This window comes from Erigeron canadensis, chromosome 4, assembly GCF_010389155.1.
Source record: "Erigeron canadensis isolate Cc75 chromosome 4, C_canadensis_v1, whole genome shotgun sequence".
NCBI lineage: Eukaryota > Viridiplantae > Streptophyta > Magnoliopsida > Asterales > Asteraceae > Erigeron > Erigeron canadensis.
Window position 1 is genome coordinate 25,115,341 of NC_057764.1, and position 24,864 is coordinate 25,140,204.

A 24,864-nucleotide genomic window follows, 5' to 3' on the forward strand; every position below is an offset into this window, starting at 1 on the left:
TTTAGGTTTGTGTTGTATTTATTTGCAAGACATCTAATTTTTTTAACTTCACTAATGAAAAACTTAATTTATATCTAAAAGTTTGGTTTTTCTAATTATAAAATTTATGGAACGAGTTACTTGAAACTTAAATTTCCTATTTATATTTATATTATATTAATTAAATTTATTTAAGTTAATATAGTTATGGAGTCAAATACAAACTTTGCTCTTTTAATCTAAACAACAAAATATATACACGGGTCATTAGAGATGTATAAACATTATCCACAATCAACTAAGAAAATAACATGACCGATTGTTGTCTTACCTTTAATCATTTCCTATATCTTATATATTTTTTAAATATAAAGTAAAGCTAAAGTAATACCAGTTGTAAATGACAAAAGTGAAATAATAGAGATATCAAACGATAAAGTATGTTCTCTTCTCTTCCAACAACAAACCAAATACTTTTTCTAACACTTTTTTAATGTGTCTATAACATGCAATCAATTTCATTTTCTCCCTGGCGTGCAACACACGCGTTTTAAACCCTATATATGGTCTGAACCTCACATGTTCATTCTAGATGGGGTGTATCTAGCTAGTATTGATCATAGATAATTGTAGTCTTTGTAACTGACTAACATAAGGATGCACTACAGCGCTGCAAACGCATCAGGATGTCAGGTGAAGTCAAGAACTCAACTGCGGCATCAGCCGTAAATTTCATTTTAGAGTCATGAATAATTCTAGTCTTTGTAACTGACTAACATACAGTTAGCATTGGAGACTGCCATGGTTATCTGGTTAGCTTAATTGCTTGCTTGTTAAAGAGGTATATATGTGTTTACGTTCTTTGTTATTAATTGATTAATACAGGTATGTCACTTATATACTAGTAAACTCCTTGGCTGTGCAAATGCACAGCCGAACTTGATTAATGCTTTTGTTTTGAAATAGTCATATTTGATTTTGAGTATATTTGTATCACCGCCATTAGTAAAATGACCCCAAATAGAATTTAGAGCCCCGTCTCTTTCTTAATTTTATATAATTATGGATATGTTTAGGTAATATAAAGAGAAAGAAAGAAACTGCTCAGTGTTGTCTTCCGTGGGTTTTGAGCCCCAATACCTTGACGGTGTATGATGGAGGTTAAGATTTAGGCAAACCTTAATTCTACCTAAGTAGAGAGACTTTTTTCATTTTCTATTTTAATGGTTGAATCTCCCACGGCTGATTGTTAGTAATGTTAGTAATAGACTAATAGATATCAAACTGCTCAGTAAACGCGTTTCTCCCACGGCTGATTATTCTTTTCCAACTATTTTTGAAAACTCTATATTGTTCTCAATATAGTTGAATCAACAAATATATCAAACTTTGACTGGGATAGCCATGAGAGGCAGACTTTTGTGTAAGGTAAACCCAAACTTATCACTCATGTCCATATCTTGTGGCCTTATTCCTCCTTCAATCTTCCAATTAAACTTGTAAATCAAAGACCCCAACAACAAGTGCAACATTCTGTCAGCAAGAGGCAATCCTGGACACATCCTTCTTCCCGCGCCAAACGGAATAAGCTCAAAATCCTGACCTTTGTAGTCGATTCCAATGTCAAGAAACCTCTCTGGCTCGAACCTTTGTGGGTCTCTCCATACATTTTGGTCTTGACCCATAGCCCATAAGTTACACAATATTTGTGCATCTTTTGGGACTACATAGCCTTGGACCTCAACATCGTTTATGGCCTTATGAGGGACTAGAAAAGGAACCGGTGGATGTAACCGAAGAGTTTCTTTAACAATGGCTTGTAAGTATGGGAGCCTTGAGATATCTGATTCTTCAATATATGTACATGTACTTCCATCTTTTTTCCCCATTACTTCCTTAAGCTCGCATCGGGCTTTTAACATTTTCTCAGGGTTGTGGATTAATTCCGCCATCGCCCATTCCAGTGTGCTTGATGTAGTGTCTGTTCCAGCTAGAAATAAGTCCTGCCCAAAAACGAAAAATGGAAAAAATGACATAAAAAGTACTAATACAAAAAACTCTGTTTTTTTTGGACAAAAAAAATGCTAACTTACAAAGAGCAAGTTTCTTATGTCATCCAAGTTAATTGATGATTTCTCGTTTTCGCTAATGTCCAACAGCACATCGGTAAGATCCTTGCTTGATGAAGTTGAATCAGATGAGCACAATTCAGCCCTTTCTTGCAACCGTTGACCAACGTGTTGTTCATATATCGCCATGAGCTTTTCGGTATAATGAATAGCCCGTTTTTGCAAACCTTGTGGATCAAACGGACGAAGAATGTGAAAGAAATCAGCTAAATTAGGAGTTCCACCAACTTCCATTAGCCCCCATACAAGTTCTTTAAAATCTTGAGATGATTCCGAATCATATTCAGCTATATCTATTGAAAAGATGAAGTTGGAAAGGATGTTAAGAATTGTTGTAGTCGCACTTTGACCAACGTTTACCGCTTTACCATTATCAAGACATTCTTGAACATAATCAAGAAGGTCTTGAACCTTTTCTTGGCGCAAGTGTTGGCTAGCATCAAGTTGGCGTACCGAAAATAAGTTTTCTTTACATATTCGTCTTAGTCTACGCCATTGATCACCAACCGGCAACCAAACCATGGAGATTTTATTACGATCGTGGGTGTCAGCAGCATGCGGGATTGACCTACTCGAGAAAGAAATGTCATGTTTTAGAAAAAACTCTTTTGCAATTTCTGGCGAGGATACAACAATCGTTGTAGTGTTACCCAGTTTGAGTGACATTAACGGGCCGTATGTTACGGAGAGGGTGTGGAGCGAGTGGTGTGGCTTGTTTCCGAGTTTAAAGATGTTTCCAATGATCGGGAGGGGGTATGGGCCTGGCGGAAGACGGACAGTGTTGTCTGGCTTCTGGTTTCCAGTTTTGATAATAAAGATATAAAAACATGTAAAAATGGAGAATAAAGTGAAAATAATTGTGTATTCCATTTCTAGCTTAACAAATGTGTTACATCATGATTTAAATTTATATTGTTGATTTCAGATTAGAGTCGATTTTCTTTTAGAAATTAAAGTCAATTCATGTTTGCAATGTTTTGGCGTGCAAAAACAGCAATGACCAATTCAATTCCCATTTATTTTTATTTTTTTTAAAGGCAGCAACGAAATTAAATCCAATTCCCATTTCTAATGAACGATTTTTGTGACTAGAAAAATCTATACTCTTAGGCATTAGCTTATTTTACATGCCATTGAAAATTGATCTAAACCGGTATTTTAATCATACCGGAGTTGTCCTCAGAAGGCCGGTATTATCTTACCGGTATTTCGTAAATACCAGCCGGTATTTACGTGGGGTGGTATAATCAAAATATCGTATGTAAAATACCGGGATACCACTCAGTATCCGGTATTCCGGGTAATACCGGCCGGTACGTACCAGTATTTAAAACATTGTCTAATACTTTTTTTTCAAGTACCCTTCACATTAACGAAAAAAAAAATAATTTGTTATAAGGGTCAAATTAAGAATCAGCTTGACCTAGATAGATTCGTTCAGTTCAAAAAATATATATATGTAAGCAGGGGATCTAGGAAATTCAGATGGTGGGGCAAAAGTTTTTAACCTAAACATTGTGACTTGTGAGTCTCTAGTCAAAGCTAAAGCATAAAATACGAAACCACGTTTTATTATTTTTCTAAAAAAAAGAAAAGAATTTCGCTTGAGCATTTCATGGAAACCACTTTTTATTTAAACAATATTTCTAACATTTTCCAAAAGCATAAGGTTCATTATAATTTTTAGTCTGGGTTCCAATGTACCAAAATGAATGGTATTGGGCTGAATGGGTTGGATTCTATATCACTACCTTTAGAAGGTTATACGGAGTGGGGCGGATCTTCCCCCATTTCGCCTAAAAACTTGCCTAGAACACCACCCCCCTCATCCAATTGCGCCCCTTGCCTCCTCCAGGCGGAAAACATATTTCGCCCAAAAATTTCTTTATGGGTGTGCCTTGTTTTCCGTGTGGCCAATCAAAAGACTAGATTTGCCCCTATTTCGCCCACTACACCACTCCTTTTTTTTTAAACATATTCTTGATGATGACATGGCGCCACATGGCGGATATCCCCACCCTCTGAATATGCTCCACTCCGGATAGCCTAAGTTGCATCCGCCCGCCCATGTATGTAAAGGTTTTATCAAGAGTTCGATTTTAAATTTTTAAAAAATGATAATGACCATTCTTGTAACAACTTATTACATATTTAAAATTAGTACATTATATATTAAAAATTACCCTTGAATTTTTTAAGGGTAATAATCGCAATATACAAATTTTAATGCACCTTGTTATGCGAAAATTCAAAGAGTGACTTTTATAGTATAAAATATTAGTTTTATGTGTATAATAAACTAATAATGACAATCCTGAATACTGTCATTATCATTTTTATTACAATAGTATATGCAGAAACTCCCAACTAAATCGTCCAACTCAAACTTGCTTAATTAATGGACTTTATTTGTGAAATTTAGAAATGTCGTTCTCATGTCTCAAACTCGAAACCTTTAACATGTAAAACTGGTGTTTAAGCATGGGATATAATGAAAAGTACACTTGTGTCAATTTGATTCTTCGCTTGATTTCTTATAATTTACCATCCCCTCAATCTTTCGATATCTTACGATTTGTCCTTCATCCTTATGATCTTCTATAATTTGATGGCCAACCCCTAAATATTTTAAAAGAAAATACTAATTCTCCTAACAAAATAGTCTAACACTCTAAGAAGATGACATGTAGTATCCACTAATTCTCTTTCCTAATATTGCCCTCTGATTTTTCCACATGTCATAATCCAATAGTTAAGAGGATTTTTAAACTATTTTGTTAAGAAGATTAATTATTTCCCTATTAACCATGCATCAACTTTTATGTCTTTTTTTTATAACTTTCTATAATTACATTTTTGTTTCACCACCTCAGGCTTTAAATTGTTCTAACTTTTATCTTTTGAATTATTCAACTACCCACTAACTTTACCAAAGATATCCATTTTAAAAGTAGGATCCAATGATCAAGACTATCCCGTAATAGTCTATTATGCTAGTTTTCTCCCCTTTTATGTTGTTTTTCATTCTTTTCTATTATAAGGAATAAATAAATAAATAAATTTCAGATGCATGTTTATCGCAAAAGTCGTTATTGAGAATTATGACGACCAAATACATTAGAGCTGATATATCGTGTCTGACATGACACGATAAGACACGAACACGATAGGGTTAAACACGAACACGACACGATAGCTAATTGTGTCAGTTTTTCCAAACACGAACACGACACGATTTTTAACAGGTTACACGATAAGGGACCTGTTAAGGGACTTGTTAAAAGTTACTCGATAAGGGACCTGTTAAGGGACCTGATAACGTGTCTTATCGTGTCTTATCGTGTCCTTAACGTGTCTTTAACGTGTCTTAACATGTCCATATATATACTACTTGTCTTATCGTGTTTAGTGTTTTAACAGGTCCGGATTTGTTAAGACACGATAAATATTCGTGTCTTAACAGGTCCGGACCTGTTAAGACACAAAACACGTTAAGGCCAAACACGAAACACGAAAAAAGCATGTCGTGTCGTGTCGTGCTAACAGGTCCATGTCAGAAATTGTCGGCTCTAAAATACATATACCCCACTCATTTGTGTGACTTGTTGGTTTAGACACAAGACCTTTTGGTCATCTCAATTGATAGTTTTGATGTGTTCATAAATCATATTTAAAATTAAAAAATACTGCTAAGCGTTTATCTACTTGTACGTTCTTAATATAAACTATGGGGTTGGGTATTGTAAAACAAGTATTAAAGTAAAACAAATAAGACAAGATCTTGACCCTTAGATCATGGTTAAATTGATGCACGAAGATTCACGAAGCAATTGATGTACGATGATTTTCATGATGCACAGTAATTATCATAGAAGAAAAACATATTGTTTTATTTGTTTTACTTTAATAGTTGTTTTATTTTACCTAAAACCTATAAACTATTATTATTTAAATGTTGCAACATTATTTATCACTTGATGCTATAGATTGTTCTTCATTTAAAACTACATTTTTTCTTCTTTTGATATTAAAAAAAAAAATTAAAAAAAAACACTATACATATTGTTCGATCTTGTACGTGACATTTTACTCACGGTATTATTAGGTTTTGTTAACGTTCTAGGATTTGAAATTAAGGAGGTTTGCTTGTTAAAGGGGCCGATTAGAGAACATTATATATGCTGATTTAATATTTAAAATTTAAATAAGAAATTAAATGAGTCTCCGAGCTCCCTACTAGCTACACCCCTAAAGTTCACACAATCACACTTCACAACATATTTGTCAATCTATACATTATGGTTTAACTTCAAATCCATTTTAGAATGTTCTATCTAGTTCAAATTACAATTCAGATTAAACTTCGAAAGCAATTATCCAACAAGAGAATAGAACAAGTTTAAAGTATAATTATCCGAAAAGGGAAAAAAATGTTAAAAATGGACATAAGATTTTGCATCTAATAGACACAAGTCCAATGCAATTTCATAATGCTACTGATGGTAAAACTTCATTCTTATACATAGGAACAAACAACACCCAACCTTCCTCTAAAAAACCTTGTGTCATGTTGTTTACGCGCAATATCTCATCCACGTTAGACGAGAGACGGTTGGCAATAGCTGAAAGTGTGTCATGTTCCTCAACTGTATATGTGACCATAACTTGAGAGTCTGTTTTCGTACATCCACACAACAAGTGCATTGTAACATTTGTATGAGCAGTCCAAAATCTACTATTATCATACCAGACTTGTCCGCTATAAAACTGATCAGAAACACTAACAAAAGTATCATTTACTTTTACTAAATAAGTTGTATCATAGAAGTATGCAATTGTATTGTTAACATTTTGGCAAGAACACGGCACGGTGACAAGATGGTCTCCTTGTCCAAAGCTTTCAATTTGTGATTTGTCCACCGAGTAAAGAGAAGAGATGTCGTCTTTAGTGAGATCGTTGTGTTGATAAAGAAGGGATTTGCACGGCTTAGAATATTGCTTAGAGCAATCGAAAGGGACCATAAAAGAAAAGATTTTGTGGATCAAAAGTGAGATGAAGAAGACCAAGATCAAAACAATTCGATTCTGAGAAGCCATTGAATTTTGGTACTATTATTTCCTATTTGCAAGAAAGAAAAGGATGCAACACTATATATAATGAATATGAAAGCTTAATTTTGTCACATTGCGTTTTGTCTAAAGATTTTTGGTGTTTGTATTAGCTAGATACATTTTGTAGTAAACAAGGCTAGCTAGCATCTTGTGAAGTGCTTGCACGCCAATTATTGAAACAAGCTTCGATTAAATCCTTCTTGTGATCGATGTTTACAACTTAATTAAGGCTAATATAATTTTAGACTTATTTCAGGCCCTGGTTAATTATTTAATTTATATATGTGCGCACGCTAGTATCTATGTTGGATTAAATTAGAAAGAAGAGAAGTTTTACCATTTAGTCATCATGTTGGATTAAATTTGAAAAGAAGATAACTTTTTTTATAAACTTTTGAACACAATAAACAGTTTACAAAAAACTATATTATATAATTTTTGCTAATGTTTGAAATTTATGATAGGTTTTGTCTTCTTGCACACACATTACATAAACAAACGAAACTAACAATTACTCGTTTTAACTTGAATAACAACATAATTCGTTTGGTTGAATCAATTACATCGAGCTATAACTAAATCTAATCGTTTAAAAGAAGAAAGAAAAAACAATACTTGGATATGTTTTAAAAAGGGGAAAGATAAACACAATCAACTTTGAATCGTTTAGTTTCTATCGATATATATTTTTAAAAATGTTCATTTTAAAACTAAATTTTTTGTGAATATTAAAAAGCTGGCTAAATCGTGTTGTGATCCGAACACAACTATATGGAAAGATACAGATTAAATATCATACTAGAAGATCTATATTACGTTCGGGTTTACGCTAAGTGGATTATGAATTTAATTCTATTTTTATAAGGCAAATTGGGCAAATTTCACATTGTGAATTTGAATTGGAGCATAAAATTTTTAATTTTAAGTTTTTAAAGAATCAATTCATTTATTGATTGTTAAGGATTATGGATTTTACATCTTACAGCTTGTAGACCTATGTTTAACGTGTAACAACCAACTCTTCGTATAAGTAACTGGGTTCGAATTTTGTCAGAGGCAGAATTGAATTTAAGTGGTTGATTAACCTTGACACTATCTCTGCTGGGGGTTATGTGGGTACCAATTCGGTACATGGGATCAGACGGTTCTTATCAATTTACCGTTTTTATGTTTAACGTGTAACAATAATTATTATTATTATACATAAAAATAATCGTTTTTTAAAAATAATTAACACTTTATATACAAATATAAAATTATTTCAAAAAACTTAGATTTTAGTGAAAACTAGTAAGGTTTGGCCCCGCTTTGCGGGGCTCCAATTGTCATGTTGATACAGTTTCGTTATGTTAGTCTACCTGCGTTGAATCAATTTAATAATAAAAAAGATAAAAGTATGAAAAACCAAGAAATAACTTGAAAAAAACAAATACTGTTTGTGTGAGAAAACTAATAAAACCGAATAAAAAACTTTGCAAAATCAAATACATACTTTTAAGTTGTGCAATAAAACAAAAAAAAAAGGAAAAACAAAATGTTGAGTAAAAGTTTTCATTATATTAGTTGAGAACACAAAAACAAAAAACTATAAAAACAACCGAAAGAAAAACCTCCAAACAGGATTCGATATGACTAAATCTATATAGTGATGTGAGGTATAAGATGCACCAATAAAAAAGAACACAAAAGAAAAATACTGAGCAACAAACCAAGAAAAACCAAAAGGAAAAAACAATCGAACGGAATCTGATATGGCAAAATTCGAGTAGAAATGTGATGTATAAGTGGACCAATAAAACAGTGCAACGTGGCGGTGACAATGTTCATTAGCATCATCTTTAATAACACAAAAGGAAAAAAACTATAAAAATATTGAAAGAAAAACTACAAATGGATACGATATGACAAAATTTTAATAATGATGCGGAGGATGAAGCAATTGAAGAAAACAGAAAAGCAAAAAAATTGTGTAAGAAACAAAAATGAACCAAAAAAAAAAATGAAACGAGATTCAATTTGACAAAATCTAAATAGTTTGTGAAATATAAGTGGACTAATTGAACAGTGTCACGTGGAGGTGGCACTGTTCATTATCATCACCTTTAATGATATAGTAATAATTGAACAATGTCACGTGGAGGTGGCACTCTTCATTATCATTATCATCACCTTTAATGATATAGTAATAATCGAGTAATACAATACAATTACAGAATTACTAATATATTGAAACTTTTTAAATTATGTCACTAGAAAACAGGTGGACTTGTCGACGTGAACCGTTCTTTATCAAAACCCCTAATTGAATAAACAAACAAACAAATACTATATCTATTTCTAATCCTAAATCTCAAAAGCAAAACACATTTCGAGATCAGATCTCCGCCGCATCCAATGGCCACTCCGGCGGTCTATTTCACCTTGCTTGCATTTCTCATAACCACCACCGCCGCATACACTAATTACACCGTCGGTGGGCCCGCCGGTTGGTTTTTTGACCCTACTGCCAATACCTCATCAGCTAATTACCAATCTTGGTCGGCCAACAAAACATTTAATCTTGGCGACTACTTAAGTAAGTATTCTTATTTTATATTATATCATTTTTATTAGCCTTTTTATTATTTTGTGCTTGAATCATGTACAGAGCCGAATCTTAGTGGATCGTTTAGTGATTTTAATTCGGTTTTGAGTAAAAAGAAAGTTTTATGTTAAATTACGAATCTGAGCGACGAATGGCCGAATGCTAGTTAACTTTAGTTCAATACTTGTGGAATTTCTTTTATATATTAGGTTAAGGGGCGTAGTGCTGAATCTCGCTTATAACGAATTTGGTACTGGTCTAATTTTGTGATTACGATTAATGTGCAGTATTTAACACCAACACGAACCAAACGGTGATCTTAACCTACAACGAGACGACGTTTAAGAGTTGTAGCATTGATAATTCTTCGGATAGTGATACGTTTTACTTCGGCCAAGATAACACGGTGTTCAAGCCGTATACCGTGGCTGTTCCGTTGACCATCGTGGGACCAAACTACTTTTTTTCGGATGCTTTTGATGGAATTCAATGCGAACAGGGGATGGCGTTTGGGGTTAATGTGAGTCAAGGGGTTGGGCTTCCACCGAATCTCAACCAGCCACCGCCGCCACCATATGTTGAGGCACCATCTAATGGTGTCGGATCTCTTAGGCCACCGGTGACCGATAGCCAGCCGAGTGATGGTGGGTTGAGTGTCGGTGATAATGTGCGGGTAGTGGTGTGTTTTGGACTCGCATTGTTTGGATCTTTGGTTTATTTTGACTTTTGAATGTGAAAAGAAGTCTAGAAAGGAGATACAGATTGTATTTGTTTGTAATTTAATGGGCCATTTTGATATTTTTGTTTTCACTTTAGAATTAGATATTGAGTTCATTGATGGATGCATTTTGCTGCACTAAGATTGAAATTGTATGACGTTTTTCATCTATTATTGGATAGTAGAAATTTGGTTGATGATCATTTCATCACTTAGGTAACAGTTAAACTGCTAAGATACAATCTTTATGCGTTTGCTTATGATTACATATGCTATAAACGAGCTCCAGCTTGCTTAAACTCTAACTCAACTCCTTTTATTTTGGGGAGAATGGCTTGTGGGTTCAAGCTTTTAACGAGTCAAGCTCGTGTAGCTACGAACAACTTGGTTCGTTTACAATCCTATTGTCATCATATCAAGTAAAGACTTTAAATCCATATCAATTCTAGTAAAGACTTCAAATCCATGACTCGAGTCTATTGTTTGGACATGTGAGCACGTAGAGCTCGAGTTAATGACAGCTCTTAATTGTTGTCTTATGTTCCGATTGCCTTCAAAAACCTAACCACCACATACCAAGATGTTATGATACTATTATAGCTACTTCATATGCATCATATGTCGTAATGACTGGCTTGAACCTAATCGACCGTCATGAGTTCTAGTCAGAACTGTTATAGATCGGTTTGTGGTCTGAGTGTTTCAAACCCAAAAGTAGGATGCCATATATATCTATATCCCTGTATTATAAAGTAAATTTTAACTGTTTGTTTAACTTTTGAGTTTCAACTCATAGCAACTAAGGTTTTAACAATGAATCAAAACTCCATTGCATCAATAACCTAAACTACTCACTGTCATCACTAACATCAATAATTTCCTACCATCGATGCCATCACCAATCGCCGCCACTGCTACCACCACATGCCACCGCCACCATCGCCGTTACCACCACCCCCGCGCTACCACCACCCGTCATCGCCACCACCGCCGCTGCCGCCACCACCACCATTACACCGTCGCATCGCACTGGTACCGCTCTAGTATATGTGAATATAACACCCAATGTCGTTTTCACAGGTTTTGGATTCCAATATCTCGCCGGTGTATGGGGAGGTTGAGATGTAGATACTCTTACCTCTGCCTAGGTAAAGAGGCTGCTTCCACGCCTTTCCGGTTCTATCTAAATGATAAAAAACAATCTCCAGTATTTGTATGGGGTTGTGTTAGTCAATTAATCTAACTATGCTACTTATATGTGTATGTATATATATATATATATAGAGAGAGAGAGAGAGAGTTTCCTTCTTTTGAGAATTTTTGTCCACTCACATGTATAATGATATAAAAATGTATGTTGTACAAGAAACTTTTTTTAAGAAATCTTCAAAGTAGTCTTTTGTGAACTTGTGAATAAATTTGTTTACGTTTTCTGTTCACATGTGACAAACGGCTATATATAAAGTTTTGAAAAAAAAATTCTTTTTCAACATACATTTTTATAACGTTTTACATGTGAATGAATAAAAAAAAATATGTGAACTGATATAAAATTTAGGAGTTCTCACGGTTCTTTCAAAAAAATAAGTTCTCAAAATAAGGGTCCCCCATATATATATATATATAGGAAACCTGTCCTTCACTTGCTAGCGCAGTGGTAGGACACCCGGAAGTTGAAAACCTGTCACAAGTTTGAATCCCATTTCGAGCGTTGTGGCAGGCCAAGTTTTCTTGGCGGAACGAGTTGAAGTTACCGGGTGGGGCGGGCGGGGGGAGCGGATCGGGTAGGCCCACAGTATTCAGTCCGGATACCCGTAGTCCGACCCTTCGCTGTTCTAAAAAAAATGGGGTTGTGTTAGCCACTTAATCTAACTATGCTACTTATATATATATATATATATATATATAAGTATCATCCATCTTGGATGCATATTCATGAAAATGATACGTCCAACAAAAAACGTGATTTTTTCAATTTTGACGGATCAATGTGTTGTTAAACACTTAAATAATGACAATTAGTTATTGACTATGTTAGTTTTATAGACTTTTAATGCATCAAAATGATATTTTTAAGTGTTCTCACCGTTCTTATTTTAAGACTGTTCTCACCGGAGTGTTACCATATATATAGGTGGACAATCAAATAAGAACAGTCTTAAAATAAGAACACGGTGAGAACACTTAAAAACTACATTTTGATGCATTAAAAATTCATAAACCTAACATAGTGTATAACTAATTATCATTTTATAAGTGTTTAACAACACATTGGTCAGTCAAAATCGAGAAAATTCATGTTTTTTGTTTTGTGCATCCATCTTGGATGCATATTCATCAAAATGATGCATCTAACAAAAAACGTGATTTTTTTTTATTTTGATGGATCAATGTGTTGTTAAACACTTAAATAATGACAATTAGTTATGCACTATGTTAGTTTTTTTATTATCATTAGTTATGCACTCCGGTGAGAACAGTCTTATAATAATAACGGTGAGAACACTTAAAAAACATCATTTTGATGCATTAAAAGTCCATAAAACTAACATAGTCCATAACTAATTATCATTATTTAAGTGTTTAACAACACATTGGTCTATCAAAATCAAGAAAATCATGTTTTTTGTTTTGTGCATCCATCTTGGATGCATATTCTTCAAAACGATGCATCCACTAAAAAACGTGATTTTTTCGATTTTGACGGATCAATGTGTTGTTAAACACTTAAATAATGATAATTAGTTATGCACTATGTTAGTTTTATGGACTTTGAATGCATTAAAATGATATTTTTTAAGTGTTCTCACCGTTCTTATTTTAAAACTGTTCTTATTTGATTGTCCCCCTTACCCTATATATATATATATATATATATATATACACACACACACTAGGTCTTTTACCCACGCGATGCGTGAATATTGAATTTATTTTTCAAAACTTTTAAAATTGACATTGATAATCAATAAATTGTGATTTAGTTATCGTAATTTCAATGTGTTGTTTATTTTGCTAGCTATGTGAATAAAATTTTTTAAAAATAGAATCTAATTGTTACAATTTACAAAGTTAACAAATAAAATAATCGACTAAACAACAAACAATAAAAAGAACAAAAACTCACATTTATTACTCACAAAAATAAATATATCCGGATCTTTTGCATAATGATGTTTCAAAAAGTTATTATTCACCAAGAATCTGTGACCTCTATGTCTAGTTAACAAAAACCTAACAAAAATAACATACACAAATCAATTTCAAGGAACAAATTAATATAAACATATTGAAGCTCCAACTTAACACTAAGTGTAATCTTCTTACATAACTAACCCAAAAAGTGTTGTTTATGTAGGGTATGTTTGGCACAAAAGCTTGGAGCTGAGGCTGTGGTCAGGGGCTTGAAATTGGAGCTTAGAAATAGGCTAGGAGTTGGGGCTTTTATTTCAACCTTTCTTCCACCAGCTTTTATTTTAAAGACCTTTCAAGGCTTTAGGAGCTTTTTGGGCTGGGCTTTTAATTTAAAATGTATATCTAAACAGGGCTACCGTAATAAATGGAGCTTCTTTTTAAAAGCTCATGGCTTTTAAGCTCCTAAAAGCCCCCAAAAGCCCTCTACCAAACAGATCCGTAAATCCAGTAACAATTTTGACATACTCCAAAACTACATCTTAGAATGCTTATGTGGAAATTAGAACATTAGACTTTGAATCTATCGATTCATGGCAAAGATAAATTTACTTTCTTTAATTTGCCAATTTCCAATGCTACCTCTAACAAAATCCAAAAAGATGAAAGCCATAAAGTGATAATTACCTTCAACACGGGAATAAAGGATATGTATAATATGAACAGTATAGAGAATTGTGGTAGAAACTTTGTATATTCAAAGGAGAAGAATGATTTATAAAATAATGTTTATGCCTATAGAATGAATGAGATTTGTATAACCGGGTAAAAGATATCATTGATTGATTCATCCAAATATTTCAATTGAATTATATGTCAGTATGATTTATATATTATTATTTCTTTTAGAAAAGTTAGTATGATTTCTATATAGCGAACGAATTTATTATTATTAAATATATATAAATATATATAAATATAATTCTCTTTATTTATGATATAAATATAATATATGATTTGATTAATTTTGTCAAATATCTTTACCAAACTTAGATATATGTGACTTGTTTTTTTCTAAAACAATTTGTATTATGATTTTTTATAATTATTTTAAGGATATATATAAATAGAGTAAAATATTGTAAAAAAAAATATGAATGTGCCATGTAGGATAAATCCTATGTGGCAAATTTATAAAATAGGTTAGATTTTTTATAGACTCTAGAATCGTTCAGTTTCCTACTATTTTAATAATTATATATATATATATATATATATATATATATATATTGATTCTTTATTCCGATAATCTTTCTTTTCCAAGCACAATGACAACTCTCTAGTTATATATTAGATTACATGTTTTTAGAATTCATTCAAATAAAACGTTATAATAATGTATGTTAAATAATATTTTTTTCCTTTCAAAATCTTATATCTAGTCATTTGTTCACATGTAAACGAAAACGTGAACAAATTCATTTACTAGTAAGCAAAAATTTATTTCGAAGGTTTTGAATGAAATTTTCTTATTCAACATGAACTTTTATAACATTTCACATTTGAATGAGCTTTAAAACATATGATCCAATACATAAATCGAGTTGAGTCTTTTTTTAAGTGGTATTAGAGTCGAGAATTAAGGAATTTAGGTTTGTTAAGTGAATGCCTAGACTTTATAGATGTGAGTTGGCCGTAGGTGTTTCGGTAATTTTATATTTGGACTCGAAAAGTGTGTGATGAAGAGTTAGCTTATTAAATTGTTAGTATGTAATCATGATAAGGCTGACATTTGTTGATAGTGTGAGAATATCCCAACATATATTTATTCGGCCATTTATCAATGAACTTTTAAGGTCACATATAACAAATAATGAGGGGTTAATTGAATTTCATATAAATATAAATAACAAAAGATTCATTAAAACTGATAACTAAAAAAGAAGTCATTGTCCTCACTTGAAAGTTGAATCACCTTTACATTTTGGTCATTATTCATTTTTCAAATCTATGACATGTTGCCATGACGTTTTCTATGTTATAAAAAAAAGTTCGTTACCCTACCTCGCTCCATGTCGGCAACATTATCAAATTAATGACACGCCTTTTCAATTGTTTTATTTTGGAAAACAAAATGTTATGAACAATAAATGTTAAAAACAAAAAAAGAAAAATGTTATAAACAATAACTTTGAAAACAATGTTAGAATATATTTGTCCTTTTAATAATGAATACAGTGTGTTTAATTTAAGAAGGATATCCATTTAGGTTTTATTTAAATAAAATGAGTTTATTAGATACTATCTCTCTTTTCATACTAAAGGAGACATAGCAAGTGATATCACAATTGTGTGTTGTCGAACAAAGAAGCTTGCCACATAGGATTATGATGTCAAGTGCTAGGTATTTTAAGGCGTATTTGGTGTGTGTGTGTGAGCGTATTTGGGCGGGGGAATCACACAGGTTTTCAAAATTTGAATGTGTACATTGAGTGGTGGGAAATGGAGATAGAATAGAGATAGAAAGACTAAAAGAATATAGATAGATATATATCAGGCTCTTTTCTCTCTCACCAAAATAACACACATTTCATTTTTGCTTTACATGTTTGTATTTTGGAATTTATTTCAAAAAGGATCAATAATCATCGTCTACATATTGGTAAGTTAATTAATCAATTGCTAAAAGGTTTGTTTCTTTATATATATAAATCTTATATTATATAGAGATTTGATATGATTTTTTTATAAATATTTGGTTTTTTTTAATTTCCGTATATATATAAAAGATATGGGCTTTTAATCATTTTTAGATGATGTATTTTAATACAAAGAAAGTTGAGCAGTGGAAGCCAAAGAGATGAGCAGTGTTGTTGTTGTCGTTGATGATGATGATGATGATGATGAAAAGATATATGAGTTTTTTTTTATTGTTAGCTTTTGATGTATTTTTATGGATTTTAAAAAGCTACATGATGTAAAAAAGTCAAGCATATGGCCAAAAATCTTATTTTGGTATGTTTATGATGGAGAATTTTGTTAGTCCAATATAAACTTGGTTTTTTATTTGTTGATTTTCTCTAACAATTTTGTAGGTTTGATATCAGTTATCTTATTTAAAAATTTCAGATTTGTATATGAATATCAAGTGTTTGATAAAATGCTTCAATGAATATTATTATTATTGTATTAATATAAACGTGATGAATAAACATGTTTTTTTTTCAGAGCTAAAGAATTCATTGGAAGAAGTTTTCTCAAGATTTGGAAAGACAATGGAGATATTAGCATTCAAAACATTGAAATGCAAAGGTCAGGCTTGGGTTGTTTTTGAGGATGTTTTGTCTGCTACTAATGCTTTGATACATATGCAGGGGGAATTGTTTTTTAACAAGCCCATGGTATGTGTCGAATTAGGTTTTCAATTTGTGTAGTTTAACTTTTATTGTCACTCGTATGTTATAAGTTATTAGTTTGTCAATTCGCGATAGATATATGTATGCATAATTGCTTTAACAACAAATATCATCTTTTAAAAGTGGTAATGCAGGTTAATGCATTTTGTTGGGTATCAATGTGTAAAGAACTGTCACATGGTGTTACTTAATTTCTATATAGTATTTCCTATTGATAATGCTATCATTATGTTGGGTGATATTAAGTAGAGAATGCGGCAATTGTGATCTTCAAAGTTAGATTCAAATGCGGTAATAATCTTAGTACTTGAATCATAAGTTTGTGTTAAAGAAGATTGTGTAAGTAATTTTTTATAAATATTGTACCAGATGATTGATGGGTCAACAGTTGAAGATAAAGAAACGGCCCTGGTGTGGTTTTATGAAGATGCAGGTCCTGAATTTGGATCTTGTCAAGCTAAAGAACTTATCTATCATCTTGAGAATGTGCTCGCCAATGAGCCCGTTATAGTGAAAAGAGGGCATAGTGTCGGGGTCAAATTACAAGTATGATTTTGTTCAGTTTGTGCATTTGGTTGGCATATAATGGACTGGAATAGCAAATGGAATGAAGATAATTGCTTATTTGTATAAGTTATTAATGATCATATAATCATTATATAACGGAATTTATGCATTGTGTATTTAGAGACGTGGCAAAATGGGTGGGTTGGGTAATTGTCTAAATGGCCTGGGCTATTAAAAAGATTTATATTTGAGCCACCGACTAAATTATCATCGCATTAGACTAAATTAGATTTAATACCTTTGATAATTTAGTAAAGGGTTTACAATTGCCTAAGTTGATGACTTGAGCCATTTAGGTTCAAGCCTGGGTTACCTTTAAGATAATTAAACCGGGTCGTCTAAGTTAAGCACTAATGGCTTGTGAACCGAGTCGTTTAAGTTAAACACTAATGGTTTTTGATTTTTCTATTTTCTTGTTGGACTGGGAAGTTAAGTGATATTTTTTATAATATGATATGTCGTTTATAGATTTTCAGAGTGTGATTTTTGATTGTACATATGAGATAGTCAATAGTAGTTTTATCCGTAAACAGGTCTCCAGATGGTAAAGCTGCTGGAGTATCTCTTCTCAAGCTCCATCTGCAGAAGCTGCTCCCGCCAAGGAAGCTGTCATAGTTATGGTTAGACATTTAGTTGTGCCTTTAAGTAAGTGGATGGATTTTTTAGATATTGTTTAGAGCATTTTGTCACCTACTTTTCTCTACTTGGCCGGTTGTGACAATACTGTAATATATGGTGGGATATCTGTCTTCTAACTATGAGAATCTAATAGTTTTTGGTGTTAGCAAAGTGGATTTATTAGGTGTATAAGAATCAAAGTATTTTATGTTTAGCTGGTGAAATGAGCGCGGAAAAGTTGCCTTTCGTAATGGTGAGTATTCAATAGTTGTGTCCTTACGTAATGGTGACACTTGTGTTAGCAAGTTTTTGCTTAGTTTGTGTGTACACTGGTACTATATTGTACTTCAGCATTAAAGATAAATAAGATGGGTTCGTTTATGTAAAATTGCCGATTAAATGGTCAGGTTTATGTCTTAACAAGTTAAAATCTAATAATGTGTAGTTGGAGTTGATGTTGATGATGATAAAATTGAGTTGCTCTTGTCTGAGGTCAAGGGTAAAGATATTACTGAGTTGATTGCATTCGGAAGGGAAAAGTTGGCTTTTGTTCCTTCAGGCGGTGGTGATGTTGCCATTGCCACAGCAGCCGATGGTGGTGTTGCACCTGTAGCAGCAGCTGCTGAGTCAAAGAAAGAAGAGAAAGTTGAGGAGAAATAGGAGTATGATGATGTAAACTTTTTCCTCCTTTTGATAAGAAGTAGTTTGTTGCTTATTTCAAAAAGTAGATCAAATAAATCACCCCAAAGCTTGATGTCGAGCAACAAGCATTCTTCAAGAAAAACAATGAGGCTGCAACAAAGAATCTACAAGCTCAGTGAAATCATTGTTTTATTTAGCAAACAACCAATTAAGTTGTATCCATTAGATGTAACTTTCTATATTTTATACATGGTTATTGGTAATTATAGGTGTTTTAAATAGAATATGTAACTGCTATACATGGTTATTGGTAATTATAGGCGTTTTAGAGCAGCAAAGGATGCAGCAGATGTAGTGCGTATCTTTCTTTTTAATGGTAAAGGTAGCAAAGTTGGACGATGAGTCAAAATGTGATTCAAAATGGTAAAGCCAGCAACAAAGACCCATAATCTTTTCGAGTCAAATAAAGATTTCGGGAAGTTTCAATGGCAAATGAGGTCTTTGCAACCAGGTAGTGTTTTTTAGCCTCGGGTTCTTTGACTCGATGATGACATAAGCGAACCAGATTCTGAAATGGAACTTGAAATGTCTACTTTTAAATGTTGATTAGTTAGAATCGGCAAGTGTTCCGTTTTAAAGTAAGTATAGCCAAGCATGGTCGTGTTCTATATGTTATGTTTAAACTGTTTTGTTTTTATTTGTTGGATTGCAGGATATAGTCGAATGGTGGAGGAAGAGTTTGGGTGGTTTTACAAAGCGAGTGCTTGGCTGATTCTTTGTGATTTCTGAAATTTCAGCTATTTTGACAATGCGAGTTTATTGTCATTACAAATTCAGGTAAATACCTCTATTCATATGTTTTAGGTACTTACATTAAACCAATTATTGATTAGCCGAGAGTATCTAAGGAGAATAATTTGAATAGTGAGAGTGCATTGTATCAGGCGAACTGCGGCAGAAGCAAATGAATATTGATAGTGTTTTTTAGAGTTATAAAAACTAAAAAAAGTTAAAAAACCAAATAGACTGTCCAGAAATCTAAATAATGAAAAAACATGACAATCAATACTGCCATGTGATGATTTATCATAAACTTTCTGCTGATCCCACAGGTTAAAGTAATAGTAAGCTTAAAGGGATATGGATATGCATTCAATAATAATGTCATTAAACTTATTCTACGTGTTCATGATGACGTAGGAGAGGAATGTGATTTATTTAATTTTTATATGAAATATTTAGTGTTATTTTTTTGTATGAATTATTCATATTTCACTTAAGCCATACTATCTATAAGTAATTTGTATTTGTTACATGGATTAGATCAAGGGAAACTATGAAGCTTAAAGATGTTCCAGGCTAAGAATGTAGTGTTTATATGTTTGGAACAATATTGGTTTTGGCTGTGGACAAAATGCCAAAGAGGTGACTTATGTACTAGAATGGGAGGATGCTTTTTTCTATATTTGGAAAGGACATCACCGATTTAATTGTTTGTGTGAGAAGGGAAATGGTATTTTTTACAGAAATATTTTTGAAAATGTAAGAGTTTGAGCAAAATGGGTAAGTGCAAGTAGTTAAAATTCTGAATTTTGTAATGATAGGTACCAATGGGTATGGTTGGTATGTGTTATATTTAGTGAAAAAATGGTGTCTGCAGAGGGCATGCTACTTTGATGTGTTGAGTTTATCGGAAATAGTCCGATTGTAGCAGGTAGTACTTTGATGTGTTGAGTTTATTGGATATAGTCTTACTTGCTACTAGCAGAGTAGCAGGCTAGCAGCTAGCAGGTATGATGGGGTTAAACAAAACAGATTACAAATGGACTGTGAATTTGGCGTTGAAGTATAGATTGTATGTAGGAGTCTCGATAGTCAAAAGCAAGAAAGGATTGAAAATTCTAATACAAGATGAACAGTTAGAAGTCAAGAAAACAACAATAAATATGGTCTATAAAGAAGTGCTTTAATGCTTGTGAAAATGAATATACCGCTAACAAAGTCATGGTTTATTTCATTCAAGCAGGAAACATGTTTTGCTACAGATACGCTTAATATCTTTTGTTATATCTTTTGTGAAGATGTAATATCTAATGTACAACTCCTACTTTGTCCGGTTTATATCTAATCCTATTTCATTACTTTCACATTGTATATAGCTAATGTATTTTAGTGTTAAATTTCGTTGTTATAAAATCAATCCGTGGTTTCCCGCGGGATAAAAATCTAGTTGTAAATAATAATTGGAAAAATTAAAAAAAAAAGTAACACAATATTCAAGTTTTGAAAATAAAGAAACGGTAAAATTTGTTGATTCCAAAAAAGGAGTTTAAAATCAAATTTATGCCATCTTATGGAACATTAACATGCTTATATTAATATGTTTTTAATGCTAACATGTGTACAAGTAAATGACGTGGCATACTTGTCATGGTGAAATTATAATATATATATTAAAAATAAAGTATCAAAAAGTTTGTAAAGAATAGTATATTTTTAATTTTTTTTATTTTCATCACATAAGTTTTAATCTTTACATTTTTAACACTAAACTATAATACTTTTTAGTAAATTTTTTGTTCTATTTATTTTAACAACAGAAGTTCAATCTTTACACTTTTAGCACTAAATTATAATATTTTTAAGTAATAGTATAATTTTTATTATTTTTATTTCACCACAGAAGTTTCAATCTTTACACTTTTAGCACTAAATTATAATAATTTTTAATAAACTTTTTAGCGTTTTTATTTTTTTTTTATTTTCACCACATAAGTTTCAATCTTTACATTTTTATCACTAAACTATAATACTTTTTAGTAAACTTTTTGTTCTATTTATTTTCACCACAAAACTTTTAATCTTTACTCTTTTAGCACTAAACTATAATATTTTTTTAGTAATAGTATACTTTTTATTCTTTTTACTTTCACCACAGAAGTTTCAATCTTTACATTTTTAGCACTAAACTATAATACTTTTTAGTAAACTTTTTATTCTTTTTATTTTTAACACAAAACTTTCAATCTTTAAACTTTTAGCACTAAACTACAATATTTTTTAGTAAACTTTGTATTCTTTTTGTTTTCACCACAATAATTTAACTCTTTACACTTTTAGCACTAAACTTTCATAGTTTTTAATTTTCTTTTATTTTAAGGTACGGGAAAGCGTGTATAGAATAGTATACTTTTTATTTTATTTTTTATTTTCACCATAATAATTTTACTCTTTACACTTTTAGAACAAAACTTTTATAATTCTTAGTAAACTTTTTAATCTTTTTATTTTCACTACAATATCTTAACTACTTACACTTTTAACACTAAATTTTTCTACTTTTTAATAATCTTTTATTTTAAGTACAACATTTTAACCTTTTATACTTTAGCAACAAACTTTATAACACATATATTAAAAAAAAATATACGGGAAAACTTGTAAAGAATAATAAGTTTTCTATTCTTTTTATTTTCACCACAACATTTTAACCCCTTATACTTTTAGCACTAAAATTTTATACTTTTTGATTTTCTTTTATTTTCACCACAACATTTAAGTCTCTTACACTTTTAGCACTAAACTTTTATGTTTTATGCGAACGACTTTCATTTTCACACAAAACTTTTACAGTTCATTTTTTAAGTGACAAATATTAGTTTTTAATAATTTGAATAATACATGTTTTCTTTAAAAAGTTTATGACACCTTATCTCTTTAATAAATATTTTTTATTAAACCGTTAACAAATGCAATGTCTCCCGGAGTAACGTCCGAATGACATATGTCGTTTTCAATATGAAAATAGCTTGTATGGATGTGTTTTTCACATATCAATATGTTTCAGGTAAACTATTTTTATGCAAATTTGTGTCCAAGGTAATTAATGTTGAGTTTGGTCACATCACGCATGCCACGTATATTTACTCGTACACATATACGTCCAGGGGGTGCCCAAAGGGGGCAAAGTTAGGGGTGTTCGAAAAAAAATCATACCCAATTAACCCGACCCAACCAGAATGTATTTGGGTTATATGGGTTGGGTTTTATGAGTTTTGGGGTCGTTATTTGGTTAACCAAACTCATATCAATTTAATTAGTTTGGGTGATAGATGAAATTTATTTTATTTGGGTTAACCTGAATAACCCATATAAAATATATATATTTTTTTAATCTATATACTCAATCTTTATGCTATTATTTATAAATTACTAAATATGATTCCCTGCTCGGTTATTTTTGTATTGTAAGTATTATGGTAAACAAAAATCAAACATACCGTTTTGCTTTTTGTTAGTATTATACAAAACTATTACTATATTACGAGTATAATAGTTATACAATATACATCTTGTATTAAAATTTCATATAACAATAACTTAATTAAATTTTACGTCAATAGGTTGAATAATACTTGCGTTATACATTTGTAAGATTGTTTAATTAATTAAGTGTTTTTAATATTATTTTGAATAGTTTATAATTTATCTATTTTACATATGTATGACTATTATCGATTAATACAACCATGTTGTAATGCACTAAATCAAGAATTATATAATCAAATTTGTTGAAATACCTTTGAATATAAACAATCCGTTAACTTACACTTTTATGAAGTATAATTTTCTATGTTTTTGATATTAAAATTATATTGAAATATAATTAACCAACTTTTTTTTTTTTAAGTTTAGTATGCTTCAAATTCCACATAGTTTTTTATTTGGGTTACCCCAAAACCCGACCCCAACAACCCAAACCCAAATAACTCGAATCTTATTCGGTTTGGGTTACGGGTGAACTAATTATTCTTTAAAACCCGAATAACCCGAACCAAATAACTCAAAACTTGAATAACCCGACCGATCAACACCCCTAGGCAAAGTGGGCTAATGGTCCTGTCAAAATTTAAATTTTGTTATATATTTTTGAATTTTTCATGGATTTCAAAATTTTTTTTTATAGATTTTAACATTTTGCCCCCTTTTAAATTTATATTTCATTAATTTTTTAATTTTGCTCCCTCGAAATATTTTTTCCTGGTATCACCTCTGTATACGTCCATGTAAATATAAAAATATATTCATTACATGAAGACATGATAATATTTCTCTAAAAGTTATAAATTGGATTTCGGACTTTAAGTATCTATAAACTTTAGATTTCTTTATTGTCAACTAAATAGGTGTCCGCGCGTTGCAGGCTTACAGCGGTACCATTTAAAAAACGGTGGTTAAGTGTGGTGGTAATGGATATGGAAGGTGATGGTCGGGGTGTCGATGATGATGGACATTGTCACACTGAAAAGTAATTGTATGAAAGAAAGGGAGACAAAAAAGTGACGTGACATGAATACGTGTTACTTATTTTAGGGTTAAGAACAATTTAGGGATATTGTAAAAAATGTTTAAAGTCTTAAAATCAATTCTTTTTATAAGGGTTTATAGATAGAAAATCAAATTTTAAGTACCTTTTTCAACAATTTTCCTATTATTTGCATCAAACACAAATAAAAAAAGGTAAGTTGTTAATTTTTTTTTTTTTTTTTAACAGCAAGTTGTTACATTTTATTAATCATTATAATCAGGTAGGTTGTAAATAATCGCTAACTACATTTTTTTAGTAAATTGAGTTTAAGATACGGTAAAAGCAATATCAAATTAATTTGATCAGTTAAATACTAACTGGAAATTTAAACTCACAACTAATCAAATTTTAAGACCCGTTATTTTTTCTCGATCTCTTGTAAAAACTCTAAACATGATTCAATAAATTAATAGGAAAAATAATATTGACAGTCTGTCAATAACAACTTATTATATATTTAAAAAGTAATATATTATATATTTTTTTAGAACAGCGAAGGGCCGGACCACGGGTATCCGGACTGGATACCGAGGGCCTACCCGATCCCACGCCAAAAATATTGGCTAGTAACAATGCTCGAGACGAGATTCGAACATATG

At 31.5% G+C, this 24,864-nt stretch overlaps 3 protein-coding genes across 3 annotated transcripts; 2 read left to right on the top strand and 1 right to left on the bottom strand.

Annotated features, from left to right (window-relative positions):
- Positions 1-1,219: 1,219 nt before the first annotated feature.
- LOC122598061 (cytochrome P450 76T24-like) lies at positions 1,220-2,978 on the bottom strand. Its single transcript, XM_043770672.1, has 2 exons — positions 2,073-2,978; positions 1,220-1,982 (listed from the first exon to the last, which is right to left on the bottom strand). The coding sequence occupies exons 1-2, from the start codon at positions 2,976-2,978 to the stop codon at positions 1,362-1,364; spliced, it is 1,527 nt and encodes a 508-aa protein (XP_043626607.1). The 3' UTR covers positions 1,220-1,361.
- Positions 2,979-9,489: 6,511 nt separating this feature from the next.
- Positions 9,490-10,614, top strand: LOC122597735 (cucumber peeling cupredoxin-like). The gene is made up of 2 exons (XM_043770303.1): positions 9,490-9,795; positions 10,092-10,614. Exons 1-2 carry the CDS (start codon positions 9,615-9,617, stop codon positions 10,532-10,534), a joined length of 624 nt encoding a protein of 207 aa, XP_043626238.1. The 5' UTR covers positions 9,490-9,614; the 3' UTR covers positions 10,535-10,614.
- Positions 10,615-16,929: 6,315 nt separating this feature from the next.
- On the top strand, positions 16,930-18,915 carry LOC122597224 (alpha,alpha-trehalose-phosphate synthase [UDP-forming] 5-like). The gene is made up of 4 exons (XM_043769846.1): positions 16,930-17,055; positions 17,440-17,616; positions 17,759-17,783; positions 18,701-18,915. The coding sequence occupies exons 1-4, from the start codon at positions 16,930-16,932 to the stop codon at positions 18,913-18,915; spliced, it is 543 nt and encodes a 180-aa protein (XP_043625781.1).
- The last annotated feature ends 5,949 nt before the right edge of the window (positions 18,916-24,864 follow it).

Excerpts from the sequence above, each read along its gene's own strand:
- LOC122598061 (XM_043770672.1), bottom strand. The coding sequence starts at position 2,978 with ATGGAATACACAATTATTTTCACTTTATTCTCCATTTTTACATGTTTT. Across the intron at positions 1,983-2,072 it reads ACATAAGAAACTTGCTCTTT|GACTTATTTCTAGCTGGAAC; the intron begins GTAAGTTAGCAT and ends GTTTTTGGGCAG.
- LOC122597735 (XM_043770303.1), top strand. The coding sequence starts at position 9,615 with ATGGCCACTCCGGCGGTCTATTTCACCTTGCTTGCATTTCTCATAACC. Across the intron at positions 9,796-10,091 it reads TAATCTTGGCGACTACTTAA|TATTTAACACCAACACGAAC; the intron begins GTAAGTATTCTT and ends ATTAATGTGCAG.
- LOC122597224 (XM_043769846.1), top strand. The coding sequence starts at position 16,930 with ATGGAGATATTAGCATTCAAAACATTGAAATGCAAAGGTCAGGCTTGG. Across the intron at positions 17,056-17,439 it reads TGTTTTTTAACAAGCCCATG|ATGATTGATGGGTCAACAGT; the intron begins GTATGTGTCGAA and ends ATATTGTACCAG. Across the intron at positions 17,784-18,700 it reads TGGCAAAATGGGTGGGTTGG|TTGGAGTTGATGTTGATGAT; the intron begins GTAATTGTCTAA and ends AATAATGTGTAG.